A 13,863-nucleotide genomic window follows, 5' to 3' on the forward strand; every position below is an offset into this window, starting at 1 on the left:
ATCCCACAATTTAGTATCTGGCAAATGTTATAAACCAGTAGAAAATGATCAATTTATTTAGCATTTTTACATTTATTTATAATTTGTATTTATATTATAATTTGTTGATTAGGAAACAGAGTCAGAAAGGTTAACTTGCCTAAGGACATACAACTATTAAAAGGCAGAGATGAGAATCACGCATAGTCCATCTAAATCCAAAATCATGCACTCATCTACGACTACAGCGTGTCTCGCTATGAACTTGAAGCCAATCCCCAACTGCAGTACAGACACACACAGACATAGGTGATGGGTTTGAAGAATGTGGCAGAAAACTAGGTGAAGTTTAGCAAAGTCAAATGTAAGTGAGATAACAAGATCACTAGCAGAAAATAAATCATAATAAGTGAGGAATAAATGTGGCATATTGAATTACATTTGCTAACAGACTTTATATATGGTACATTACTGGAAACACCAAGCCTGACACTCTAGAAGCATCTATGCATCCTACGTAGGCAAGAGCTATCAGGTGCAATGTGAGGTTTTCTTTTACCAAGGACCCAAGCAACTCATTGAGGGACTGTTTCCTCCATAAAATAACTAGACCCAAGAAGAGTAAGCTGTTTCCCACTGGCTGGAACAACATGAGCCCCAGAGAAGACAGAACGGAGCTCAGGGAGGAGGTAGTAAAGACAGCAAAGACCTGCAGAGTAAGAGACTGCAGTGTCCTGCAAATTCCCCTTTCTCATCCATAGCTGTAGTTGGGCACATCAGCTAAGCCACATTTCCCAGCTGCTCTCGAAGTTGGGTGTGACCCTGTAACTAATTTCTAGTCAATAAATGTGAATTAAATCACGTGCCACTTCCAGGTTTATACTTTTAGGAAGCAAGTGTACCTAATTCGTACTCTTTTTCTCCTTCCACTGCATGGATGCTGATGAGAAGGAGGCCCTAGGAATTGGTATAGCTTCAAGATGGAAGGAACGTGGGTTCCTGAATCACTGTGTGGAGGAGAGATACCCACCGACCAAGACCTTAGCCTACTGCACAAGGGAGAAGTAAACTTCCATTGTGTTTGAGCCCTTAAACAATTTGGGGTCTATTTACCAACAGAGGCAAGCCTACCCTGACTAATAAAGTTTGTCTGTGCAACAGAGACATCAGCCTCATTCTTCTACATTTAAGAAAAGAGTAAAGGTCGGCAGTGTGAAATAGGAGGCACAGAGTAGACCAGAGAAGGTGGCATAAAAATGGTGAACAGAATGGCAGCTGATGTTGGCAAGAGAGACACGATGAGCAGCAGCTGGAAGAGAAGAGGAACCAGAGATGCTTAGAGACGTGCTGCTCTTAGGCACTGGCTGTAAGAAAGGGACAGGGTTGAGGGTTACCAATCCTGTACAGTTAGGAACAAACTTTAAAGCAATTACCTAGCTTCTACTGTAGGTGCCTTCAGAATATTCAGGTTGTATGTATGTGGATAGGAGTATGCTATACACAGACACATGCAAGTATGTAGTCAGAATGAATAGCCTCCAAAACATGAAAATACTACAGTTGAAGGATTATGGATGAGTGTTCTTTTTTTCTTTCCTTCTGAATTATCTAAACTGTTTAAGAGAAACATACCATCCATTTATAATGAAAAATTTTTTCTTGATTTGAAGGAGAAAAATTCCTCCTTTTAATAATATAGGTTCATGAAAATATTTAATTTCTATACATAAATATATAAATATGTAATAGAGATGAGATTCGAAGTTTTGTCCAATTCCTATTGTGGAATCTTTCAAGAAATGAATATTTATATACCACCTAAAATATGACTACATGTTCACCGGTTCCCCTGTTAAATTATCAGCTCCTTTGAAGGCAGACACTGTATTGTACTCATGATTATCACTGGCACTTGGCACACAGGAGGCACTCAGGAATGTTAAGTGAATGAATTTATGAATGCTTGAAGACTCCAGTAGTTTTTAATATGCAAATTCAATGGTAATTGATAAATTATCTCAGTCTTGGAATTCCTATTCCCTGTTATCTCAGTTTTGCTAAGTGTATGATATAAAGTCATTGACTGATCACACTTAAGACACCTAAACAGTGTTCTTTTTTTTCTTTTCTTTTACTTTACATGTCACAGCTCCATTCAACCCAAATAAAGGTGCAGATAGCATTGTCAAGTTTGACACTTTTGGAGATGGAATAGGACGTTACAACGTGTTCAACTTCCAGTACATGGGCGGCAAGTATTCCTACTTGAAGGTTGGTCATTGGGCAGAAACCTTATCAGTAGATGTCGACTCTATCCACTGGTCCCGGAACTCAATCCCCACGTCCCAGTGCAGCGACCCCTGTGCACCCAATGAAATGAAGAATATGCAACCAGGGGATGTCTGCTGCTGGATCTGCATCCCCTGCGAGCCCTACGAATACCTGGCTGACGAGTTTACCTGTATGGATTGCGGCCTTGGGCAGTGGCCCACTGCAGACCTATCTGGCTGCTTTGACCTTCCTGAGGACTACATCAGGTGGCAAGATGCCTGGGCCATTGGTCCAGTCTCCATTGCCTGCCTGGGTTTCATGTGTACATGCATGGTTGTGACTGTCTTTATCAAGCACAACAACACACCCTTGGTCAAAGCATCAGGCCGGGAGCTCTGCTACATCTTGTTGTTTGGGGTTGGCCTGTCCTATTGCATGACATTCTTCTTCATTTCCAAGCCGTCACCAGTCATCTGTACATTGCGCCGACTAGGGCTGGGGACCTCCTTCGCTGTCTGTTACTCAGCCCTGCTGACCAAGACAAACTGCATTGCCCGTGTCTTCGATGGGGTAAAGAATGGCGCTCAGAGGCCAAAATTCATCAGCCCAAGTTCTCAGGTTTTCATCTGCCTGGGTCTGATACTGGTGCAAATTGTGGTAGTGTCTGTGTGGCTCATCCTGGAGGTTCCAGGCACCAGGCGGTATACCCTTCCAGAGAAGCGGGAAACAGTCATCTTAAAATGCAATGTCAAAGATTCCAGCATGTTGTTCTCACTTACGTACGATGTGGTCCTGGTCATCTTATGCACTGTGTATGCCTTCAAAACGCGGAAGTGCCCAGAAAATTTCAACGAAGCCAAGTTCATTGGTTTTACCATGTACACCACATGCATCATCTGGTTGGCCTTCCTCCCTATATTTTATGTGACTTCAAGTGACTACAGAGTAAGTCTCAGAATGGTTTCTCCTTTTCCTTCTTCTTGTATCCTGCCACTGTTTTGTTATGTATAATTTAAAAGAGACTCCTTTTATTTCATCTCAGCAATTAGGTAGCTAAATTATAAATGCCATGATGCACCACCATATTGTATATGGAAATTAATTCAATATGTTTTAAAACATTTAATTAGTGCTTGCTATGTGGAAAGCATTGTGCTAGGCACAGAGAGGAAGATAAATGTAAATGGCATGGTCATTCAAGCAATTTATAATCTAGTGGGAGAAAAGTATAATACACACACACACACACACGCACACGCACGCACACGCCCCTTAAAACTTTTAATTTAATTTAGAAAGTGAATGACAAGAGAATAAGACTTTAAATTAGACACGAGAGGACCTGGCTACCACAGATCGATCTGTAAATTAAAGCAGAGTTGCAACATTAGCCAGGATCAGTTTAAAGATCTAAAAACTTTCACTCAAGCTTCAAATAAGCATAATTATTTCTCTAAAACAAGTTAAAATATGATATTTGTTATACTTTTTCTACAACTTTACTTCCTGTAGATGTGGTATATGTATGTAATCCCTGAATCAGTTAAAACTTTTACTGTCTGTATCCAGGTAACCTAATTAAGTCATTATTCATATAGTCTCCAGTAATATTTAGTTCAGATTTCTGGGCTTCAATATAATGACCATCTCTCCTGAAAGAAATACTTCATGATTCCATCAAAATTTCTCAAGTTGTTGAAACCATCAATCAGTTGCTCTCACATTTATAATTCTCATTTTCGTATCGTCCAATGAGTGAGTATAAGAATTTTTTCCTCTTAAGGCAATTGGTTTTTATTCTCTATATTTCTTAATTCATCATTAAGTTTTCCAGAGGCCTTATGGTTTCCTTGTTACAACATGATTTCACAAAATAAACTGCCTCTGTCGGTTGGAAGAGTCCTCAAATGTTTCTGTTTACCAGCACTTCCTACGTTACCAAGCTCTTGAATATTGCAGCTCAAAAATAAGACAAAGCTACTTAAAGCAAGAGATCAAGAGACTGGCAAAGCTTGATGTGTCTAGTCTAGTAAATTATCCACAACGTTGTGACCGAAACCTATGGACCACCTTAAAGGAGCAGCAAGAAAAATAAAGAATATACATTCAATGTTGGGATGACGGTCAGGCTTTCTATAAGACTACCTATAAAAATCTTTGAAAATCTGTCAAAAGAGAAGACATCAGAACTAAATCAACAAAATCAAAGGTCAGATTATATGCACACGGGAGTTCGTATCTTTCTAGTGTGGGGATTAAATGGAGAACTACAGTTAATGCATTTTAATGCCCCCAATTCTATCTTTTGTCTTTCTATACACATCCTCCTCCTATAGATCTGGAAGGATTTTTTTTTCAGTTCTTAGGAAGCCATCCTTAGTAGACAGCACTTGGGGTATTGGAAATGCAAAATAGTTACAATGTTATTTGTTCTATCCTCACGTATGATTTGAAACTATTCATTCTCAAAAAAGCTAATGAAAATATAAAACAAAAATACTACCGAGAAAAAAATTTAATTTTATTGAATGAACTAGCATTTATTCCTAAAACACAAAAAAATGACTTCTTCCTTTAACATGATAGCAATATCATGATTAAATGAAATTAGCTGAAGATACCAGAAGTTTTACCACATGGCAGAAGTTACAAGGAAAATGGGGCAGAGGTTGTAGAGTTGCGTGTTTTAAGGGCTATGCTAATTAAGGCAATGAATCCCAGAGAGATCATCTGAGGTCTCACTTATCCTTGCAAATAATCCCAATCCTAAATTTACAAAAGAAATGAAACAGTAGCCCAGAGCCTCCAACACAGAGATTTTCATATTCAACCACACACTGAATCAACTGGGTAGCTTTGAAAAAAAATATTGATACCTGGGGCACAGCCCCAGATATTCTGATTTAATTGGCCTGATCTGTGGCTTAGACATCAGGATTTTTCAAAGCTCCCCAAGTGACTCTCATTTGCAGTCAGGATTGAAACTCCCTGCTCTGATGAATCACATGCTCTTCTTGGCCCACAGATATCTCTAGTTTGGCCTGCACTGGTTTGAAATGTTTGCCAAAGTAAGAAAATTGAGAAATTATACATAACTATCTAGATTCTTGGCTTCTCTTAACAAAATAAAACATGGGGACCCACAATTAGCTGGCTGAGTAGTGCTTATGCCTCTAGACAGAGCACTCTCACTCCTGTTGCCCACAACCCCCACCAGCCCCTGAATGCTTACACGTGGCTACCCTCACGTATGAATCTGCATAGCCCTATAGGTATTTGAACTCAGGACCCTTGTTTTAGACTGCGATTTAAAATTTCCTGGAGGGAAACCATGAGGCTCGGATAGAATCAGCAGCATTAGAAAGGTACCCAATAATAATCTAAGTACCAGCATTAGGAATTTGGCCATCGGTCAACAAGGTTTATGACTCAGTACTTTGCCACCCACTGGGAGTTATAAAAAAATATAAAGCACTATTCTAGTCTTCAAAAAGCTTACATCTCAGTTGGGAAAAAAATAACAAGCACGAATGATTTCAAGATTAACACAGAATAGTTTATAATTAAATTGCTGATATAAACTCTTAAATGCCTATTTGTTTCAAAAAAGAGTTGGATCAGTAAGAGCTTGGTCTTTCCAGGAATCTCCTTAAAGAGGTGGGATTTCATCCTGTACCTTGGTAGGAAAGTGCAAGTAAGGTAGTTAGAGTATATAGGGCCTACAGGGAATATTCTTGAGGCAAAATAGAAATGAACCAAGAAGAATGCAATAATATCGGTCATGCTCAAATGCAAGATAGGGGGAGTCTAGTGAGAAATGAATGGGAACTGGCAGCTTGGTCAGATTACACCAGGTAGAGGAATTCATTTAAGTAATGTTTAAGGGCTTTGAGGTCTTGTGATTTTTAAATTTTTCTTGCTTTCTTTTGGTTGGTTGCTCACTTGGGCAAAAAGTGACATGATTAAGGTAAGAGGGAAAGAAAGGAACTAAGCCTTCCTGACCAAATTCCAAGACCTTATTCTACTAAGTGCTTTTGCATACATGAGCTCACGTATTCTCATTAGCACCCTGGAAAGCGAATTTCATTATCCATTAGAAAGATGAGTAAACAGACTCAGAGGGCAATTAACTTCCCAGGTGGCACAGTTAAAAAACAGTAGGACTAGTTTTTTGGATCCAAATCCATGCCTTTCCTACTATATCACACACTTATCTATCCTTAAAATGAAGAATGGACTTGTAGGAGTAAAACCTAGAACAAGCAAGACTAGTCAACACTGTAAGAGACATCAAGACAGAGCAAGCAAAAACTTGGGTAAGAATACAAAACTTCAAAGGATCTTTGAGAAATATCCAGCCTGCCTCCTTCTGTATCACAACAAAACCATCCCAGAGACCATAAGAATCAAACACCGAGTCATCAGGGATCCAATACATAGTTCAAATGGTGTAAAGAAAAACTAGGTCATGTTTGGGTGGAAAGTTTACCATAAAAAGTTTAAATGGTAATTACTGAGTATTTTGTTCATTCATGTCTTCCAAAAGTATCTGAGCATTTATTATGGGCCTTGGGGATACAGCTATCAACATAGACAAGCCCCTCCTCTTTTATAACTTACAAACTGGTGGGGAATGAGAGGAGGATAGAGATGGTGAGTAAATAATTAGCAAGTGAAAATTCAGGATAACTCATGCAGCGGTGAGTACTATGATGGAAGGGAGTGGGGTTATGCTACTACAGTGCTTCCCAAACTTAAAGGCGCATCCACCTGGGAATCTTGCTAAAGATTCTGATTCAGTAAGAAGGGATGAGGCCCAAGGTTCTGGATTTCTAGCAAGCTCCCAGATGATGGAGATGCTGCTAGGCAAAGGACCGTACTCTAGGTATCAAGATGCTGGATTCTTACTGGGGTTGGTGCAGGCAAAGCATTTTGCCTAGGCAGACTTGGAGGTGACTTTAGCATTTTTACAAGGTTTAAGTACTTGCAGAGAAATTCCAATTCTCCCATGTTGACTATTTTGAAGATTTAAAGAAATGTGTCACATCTCATTCTTTCAAAAAATGTTTGCCACCCCTACTAGTGCCTATTTCATAATACCCTACTGAAAGATGGGAAGGAGCCAACCAGGGGAATTCTACCCGCTAGACAGAAGAAACAGCAAGCGCAAACAGCCCTAGGCAAAAATGTCTTAGAAAAGAAAGGTGTATCTGGCTACAGTTTAATGAGTAGATGGAAGAGTGAGTTTATATGAGAGGTAGGCGGTTGGGAGGGTGGGCAGCTAGACCACATAGGACTTTATAGGCCATAGCAAAAAGTTTAGATTTTGTTCTCTATGGAAAAAGAAACCACTGAAATACTTTTAAATGGAGCAGTTTAATGATCTCATATTTTGTGATCTCACATTTTAGGAAAAAAAAAATCTAGCTGCTAAAGACAACGTATGACAGAAAGGAAAAAGCAGGGGTGGGGAGAGCAGTTAAGTGACTGCGATAGGTCAGAGATGATGGTGGCCAGAGCCAAGGGTAGGACGTCAGTGATGGAGACAGAACCTGTGAAGGACCGAGAAGGGTTTTTAATCCATCCTGCAATCTAACAGGTTAGCCCGCCACAGTTTCGGGGATGCTGACAGAAGACCCGAGACTCGTAACTCAGAGACAAAGGACTTTTATTACCCGCAGCCACCACTGTAGCCGGAACATCAGCATTTGTGTAGGTTCCACAAGTCCCAATTTCCAGTAGGCAGTGCAGAGTGGGCCCGGTAACACCTTCATGAGCAGTCATCATGATAAGATCCGTATTGCTGACTTTTCTTTTTGCCTTCACTTTGAATACATCACAGCCCAGCACTGTTACCGATCTTAACCTTATTTAAAAGGTTGGTATTGTGTTCATCGTAGAATTTAGCATGAATTTTTATTTTTAAAAAATAGTGCAATAAAATATTATTTGTCTTGGGGCTTCCCTGGTGGCGCAGTGGTTGAGGGTCCACCTGCCGATGCAGGGGACACGGGTTCGTGCCCCGGTCCGGGAAGATCCCATGTGCCGCGGAGCGGCTGGGCCCGTGAGCCATGGCTGCTGAGCCTGTGCGTCCGGAGTCTGTGCTCCACAGCAGGAGAGGCCACGACAGTGAGAGGTCCGCATACCACACAAAAAAAATATATATTACTTGTCTTGATTACTGAGTTTTGGGTGCCTCCTTAAATGTGTATCTCAAGCAAGTTCCTCATTTGCCTCATTCTGGTCCCAGCCCTGCCTTCTCCCTAACAGGTCTGGGTAGGATGGTGACTTGGCTGTCTGTAACCAACAGAGCATAAAAATTTGAGTTCTTCCCTCCCCAGAGTTTCCCAGCATACTGGGTCTGGTGCGTATGGATGGCAGCCACCCTTGGGGATAGGGAAACATTGCTCCTATCCTTCCTTTCTTCTTAGGGCAGCTACAATCAGGATGGAGAGAGTAAGGGAGGAATCAGGCAGCATGGACATCTCCATGCCAGGAAGGAAGGCACATTTGCTCTGTGTTTCAAGCAGGCAGCAGCTACGCATGGCTGAACCATACGAAGGTCCAATGTTTCTGAGCACCCAAAACCCTGAATTGAATGGCAACGTCATCATTACTGTCACTGTTCATTTCAACTTTGGGGACCCCTTGACTCAGAGGCCAGAGCCAGATATCGGTAGCTATCTGCCTGGGCCACGTGGTTTGCATATTTCAGCTCACTCGCCACTGATTTGCACAGAGAGTAGCAACTTTTTTCAAGGAGTTCATCTTAATCCAGGGCATTTGCTGTCTCATCGTGACAACATCTCTTAGCATCTTGCCTGGTTATAGCATAAGGGCTAAGCAAGCTTTCCAGGGCTGCAGCTGACTGCAAGAATTTGTCCAGATTTCCTTGCGTCAGTCTCATTCTTTGGTGCAGCACTTTTGTCAGCATTTTAAACCCAATCCAGGTCAGGAAGAGCCCAAATACTGGTCAGTGCCTCATCTATGGCTTCCCAGAGCATTATCCTCTTTCAGGGTAATCTGACAGAGAGGGTCAAAGCTCCTTTTCTGCAGCCAGGTTCCACTGTAAAAAACTGAGACTTCTGTCATCGCAGAATGGATCTAAGTTTGGCGTGAGAGTCTATAGCAAGGGATGAGCCCTAAGAGGGCCTAGCTGTTGCCATTCTTCCTTCACAAGCACTAGTCGCCCTCTTCCCTCATTTCCCAAGGGAGCCAGCCAAAGTTCAAGTGACTCACCTCGTCTCTGCTTCTCTGAAGGCTTCTCTTTTCAGGGTCAGTGTAGGTGCTTGTCTCTGCAACTTTTATGTGAAAAAAGAGTAGAACTTTCTGTCCACCAAGGACCTGAACCAGAATAGGGAGGAAATCCACGCCACCCCCAGAGGTGAGTCAGCAACAATTTCAGTACAGGTCTAGCAGCTCTATCTGAATCTACTTCCTGTTACTCAGCCTGCGAACCACCCCCCACATCCTCTTCTTTAATGGCAATAAAGTGGAGCACTATTTATTGCCTGGTGGGCCGTACAGTTTGGTCAGCCTGTTTGCTACGGATCCCCATGGACTGCTCTCAAGGCCTCTTCATCAGCCCACAAGGCCCTCATCCTTCCTCTTTGAGAAAGCCTTTCCGATCTCACTGTCACAACTGTCAAAGACTGAAGGGTCTGAGATTTTACTTGACTGATTCTAACTTAACATGTTAGCTTGCCACAGTCTTGTTGACGCTGACAAAAAGGACTTTGACTCAAAGCAACAGCAGTAGCCAGAGCTTCGCACTGGCTCTGGTTACCTGAGCCCCACTTCCCACAGTAGATGCAAAGGGCACCATGACCACGGCACAGTCAGCGGTGGCATTGCAGGGAAGAACAGTTAGTTAGATTAGGGAACCTGAATCTTCTCTAATGAGTGATATGCTGGTCCTTTGTTCCCAAGGCACTACCTCTATCTTCTAGGGCTCTTTGCTATAAAAATACCATTGAAAAGAAAGTCCAGAACAAAGGCAGTTGGAGTTGCTGCTTGAAAGACATACAGAAGCCCAAGAGACCATAAAGGATTCTCTTCCAAAAGAACCAACAGAACTTGCTATTGGATTGGATGTGTGGGTGTAAGGGAAATGGCAAAATGAAGGATGACTCTCAGGTTTTTGGCTTGCACAAGTGGGTGGCATTTGGTGTCACTTAATGGAGATACTTGGAGGAAAGGATCAAGTTCTGCTTACATATTCATTCTGAGTTGCCCACTACACATCCACAACAATATGCCAAGATGGCAGTTGAATGTATAGGTCTGGAAGCCCAGAAGATAAGTTGGAACTAGTACTGCATATATGAATATCATCCACATAGGAGGTACTTAAGCCATGGAACTCGATGAGATGGTAAAGAGAAGAGTGTCCAAAACTGAGTTCTGAAACACTCCAGCACTTAGAATTCAGGTAGAAGAGAAAAAGTCAGCAAAGGTAACTCAGACAAGGAACTGTCCAGTGAGGGAAGGATGTATCCAGGAAGTGATTAACCATGTCAAATGTTTCTAGGAGCTTGAAGAAGATGAAAACAAAGCAGCATGGACTGGGAGTGTTCAAAGACTCAGAACAAATAATTATAGATAAATACAGACTCTTTATAGTGTGAGTTATAGAGGAAATTGAGCAACTGAAACTAGGAGGCTGATACTTGGGCTTTGAAAAAAATTAAAAGGTATCAAATTTAAAACAGGTATACTGAAAAATATGCAGTATAAACTATGACCAAAATGCACCTTTAGTTATGCTTCCCAGTGTCCCTTTAGTAGTTGGTGAGATTAGTCACCCCTCCACCCCTGGATGGAAATTCCAGTGGATACATCCAAACACTGACTGTTCACCTTATGTGAGACACCATCCTAGTGCTGGGGATACATCAATGAATGAAAACTCTCATGACCTTGGTAGGCCCATGAATTTGTGTGCCCTTAGGTGACAAAAGGTCCTACAATCATTTTCAATGGAAAAAAGTCTCTAGTAGGAAATTCAAATGACTTGTCCTATGTAGTTATCAAATCATATCATGACGTAACATTCACTATCATTTTCTCCTGAGGTCTGGCCTGCCTTGGAGCTGCAGTGGTTGGCTTCCCCTTTCTCCCAGCTCACACTCCCCAGACCACCAGTTGCTATTTCCCTCTCAGGCCCGGTTAGAGGGTAATAAGGAAGAAGTAGGATGGTTCTTACATAACAGGATGACTTTATGATCTCTAAGTCCGCAGTGGCTAAAGACACATCCTTGGGGTAACCTGGAAGATGATTAAAGGGTGTTTTCACCTGATCATCAGAAAGGTCCTGCTGGCCTTTTTCTCCCGCAAGTCCTTGAGTGAGTTGGCTGGCAATTCGCTACTCTGAGTTGTCACAGTCCAGCTACTCCCCTCTAGCCTTCTTCTGAGAAGGACTCCAGGCCCTTCCATATGGGCCCTAGACGACCCACAATGGCTCAACTTGTCTGGCATACCACTCACATAGCGTTTGTTTTGATAAATTTTTAGAGTAAAGGACTATCTCAATACATCAGCAAGTCTCCTCGCTCTGCTACAAAAGTGACTAGTCATTTCTCACCTTCTAGATTTTCAAGACAGGAATCAGGCTCCCAGCCAGAGCATCCTCCCAACCACAGAAAAACCTCAAACCTTCTGTGAAGGGCCACAGTGACGCCCTCCTCTGTAAGCTTTAAGTGAAGAGATGGACACAATCCCCCTAAGGGGTGGAGGGCATGGAATTCACAGCACAGCTTTGGGCAAGATCTCCTCACAGAAGCCTCCTTTCTCCTCTCCTTGTAATGTCTTAAAGTATGTGAGGAGTTTCAAAGTTATAGAAGGTTTTCTTGAAAATGTGCCCATCTGAACTTGTCTCACCCCCACTGGGATATCTGATAGCTTTCACATTGGTACCACGGTCAAAACCGAGGCAGGAACAGCACAGTTCTAATATCATATTATACATATATGTAAAAAAAAATTACATCAGTAATGGACTTGCTATAAATAACATAGTTATGACTTATCAAGGCTTTTCCATCATGGAATTAGATAGTAGACTTTTCTGGGAAGCTGACAAAAGAGAGAAGAGCCTGAAACTGGGGACCAAGTTGGAGAGCACTGGAGTGGTTAGGGGAGCAAGAGCTTTAAGATAATGAGGAGAGGGCTTCCCTGGGGGCACAGTGGTTAAGAATCCGCCTGCCAATGCAGGGGACATGGGTTCGATCCCTGGTCCCACATGCCGCAGAGCAACTAAGCCCGTGAGCCACAACTACTGAGCCTGCGCTCTAGAGCCCGTGAGCCACAACTACTGAGCCCGCGCGCCTAGAGCCCGTGCTCCACAACAAGAGAAGCCACCGCAGTGAGAAGCCCGCACACCGCAACGAAGAGTAGCCTCCACTCGCCGCAACTAGAGAAAGCCTGCACGCAGCAACAAAGACCCAACACAGCCAAAAATAAAATTAAAAAAAAAAAAAAAAGATAGTGAGGAGAGATTTACTTTCAGCAATTAAAGTAAAACCAGAGTCTGAAGAATTATGATACGAGCGTAACCTGATTTTTTAAAAATCAAAAACAGAAAGAAGTCTTCTAAAGTTATGTGGCTCTTCCAGTTAACTGTTCAGTCTTCAGCTTCCTTTGATTACAGAAGAAAGTCAGACACTTTAGGGCATGAGAAATTATTGCTATCTGGTAATAGCATCGGCTGGGGGAAAAGGAAAAAGAACTCTAAAATGACTTTAGGATTTACCATAGTTACTCTGAGTAGAAACTGATAGAAGAAATAATTAATTTCCATTTTTCATACTGAAAGTGATTAAATATGTAGAATCTAATTTGGGATTTTCCAGAAAATCTATGGGAGCTGAAGCCAGGATAAATGAGGAGAGCAGAGAAGATGAAGAGTGCAGACCAGGGAATGAACAGAAGAGATGACAAAACCTAGTTCTGAGGTTTGCTTTCAGGGGAAGCAAAGAGGGAGCAAGGGAAAATTCTCTGTCAAGGATGGGTGCATAGAAGCCTGGAGAACAGAAAGATGGAACAGTGAGTACCTGATGTATCAAAATTCTAGAGAGATGCTAATGAAATAATTAAAAGAGTAGGTACCCCAGAAGAAAGTTGATAATGTCCCCCAGTGTTGAATAGGGAAACCAAGAGCTGATAGAGCTCCCAGCAAGAAAGATAAATGGAAATACGAAACTGGACCAGATTTGTTCATAATATAGTAAACCTTAAACAAGCCAAGTTGATTGACTCAAATTATCAGTTATCTGGTCACTTCATCATTGAATATTGATATTTTACTCTTTAAGATTCTGACTTCAGTGGCTCTGCAGAAATATCTTTATACAAAGTAAAGAAGAAAACAAACAAAACAAGAAAATCTGTGTGAAGTCTTGGCAAGCCTTCAGGACACCAAACACGAAGAGTGTTTGCTTACAAATCCTAAGCAATGTTTCCACGTGCATCCCAAACTCAGAAGATCCAATATAATTGCTGTATTGGTTTGGCTAGAATAAGAACAGAACTGTGGATGATCTGGGTTTTTTCAGTTTGCTCTTTTTTCAGTGCTCTCTTGAGTTGGCCACTGTATTGAATTTATAGTCAAGACAC

At 41.8% G+C, this 13,863-nt stretch overlaps 1 protein-coding gene across 1 annotated transcript in view; it reads left to right on the forward strand.

Annotated features, from left to right (window-relative positions):
* GRM3 (glutamate metabotropic receptor 3) overlaps window positions 1-13,863 on the forward strand; it is a gene marked incomplete at both ends in the record, with an annotated part of 103,834 nt that overhangs the window by 76,349 nt on the left and 13,622 nt on the right. Inside the window, one exon of the mRNA XM_079711945.1 lies at window positions 2,129-3,195. Within this exon, the coding sequence (XP_079568071.1) occupies window positions 2,129-3,195 (1,067 nt within the window). The remainder of the gene's footprint in view (window positions 1-2,128; window positions 3,196-13,863) is intronic.

Source organism: Hyperoodon ampullatus, assembly GCF_949752795.1.
Source record: "Hyperoodon ampullatus genome assembly, chromosome: 9".
NCBI lineage: Eukaryota > Metazoa > Chordata > Mammalia > Artiodactyla > Ziphiidae > Hyperoodon > Hyperoodon ampullatus.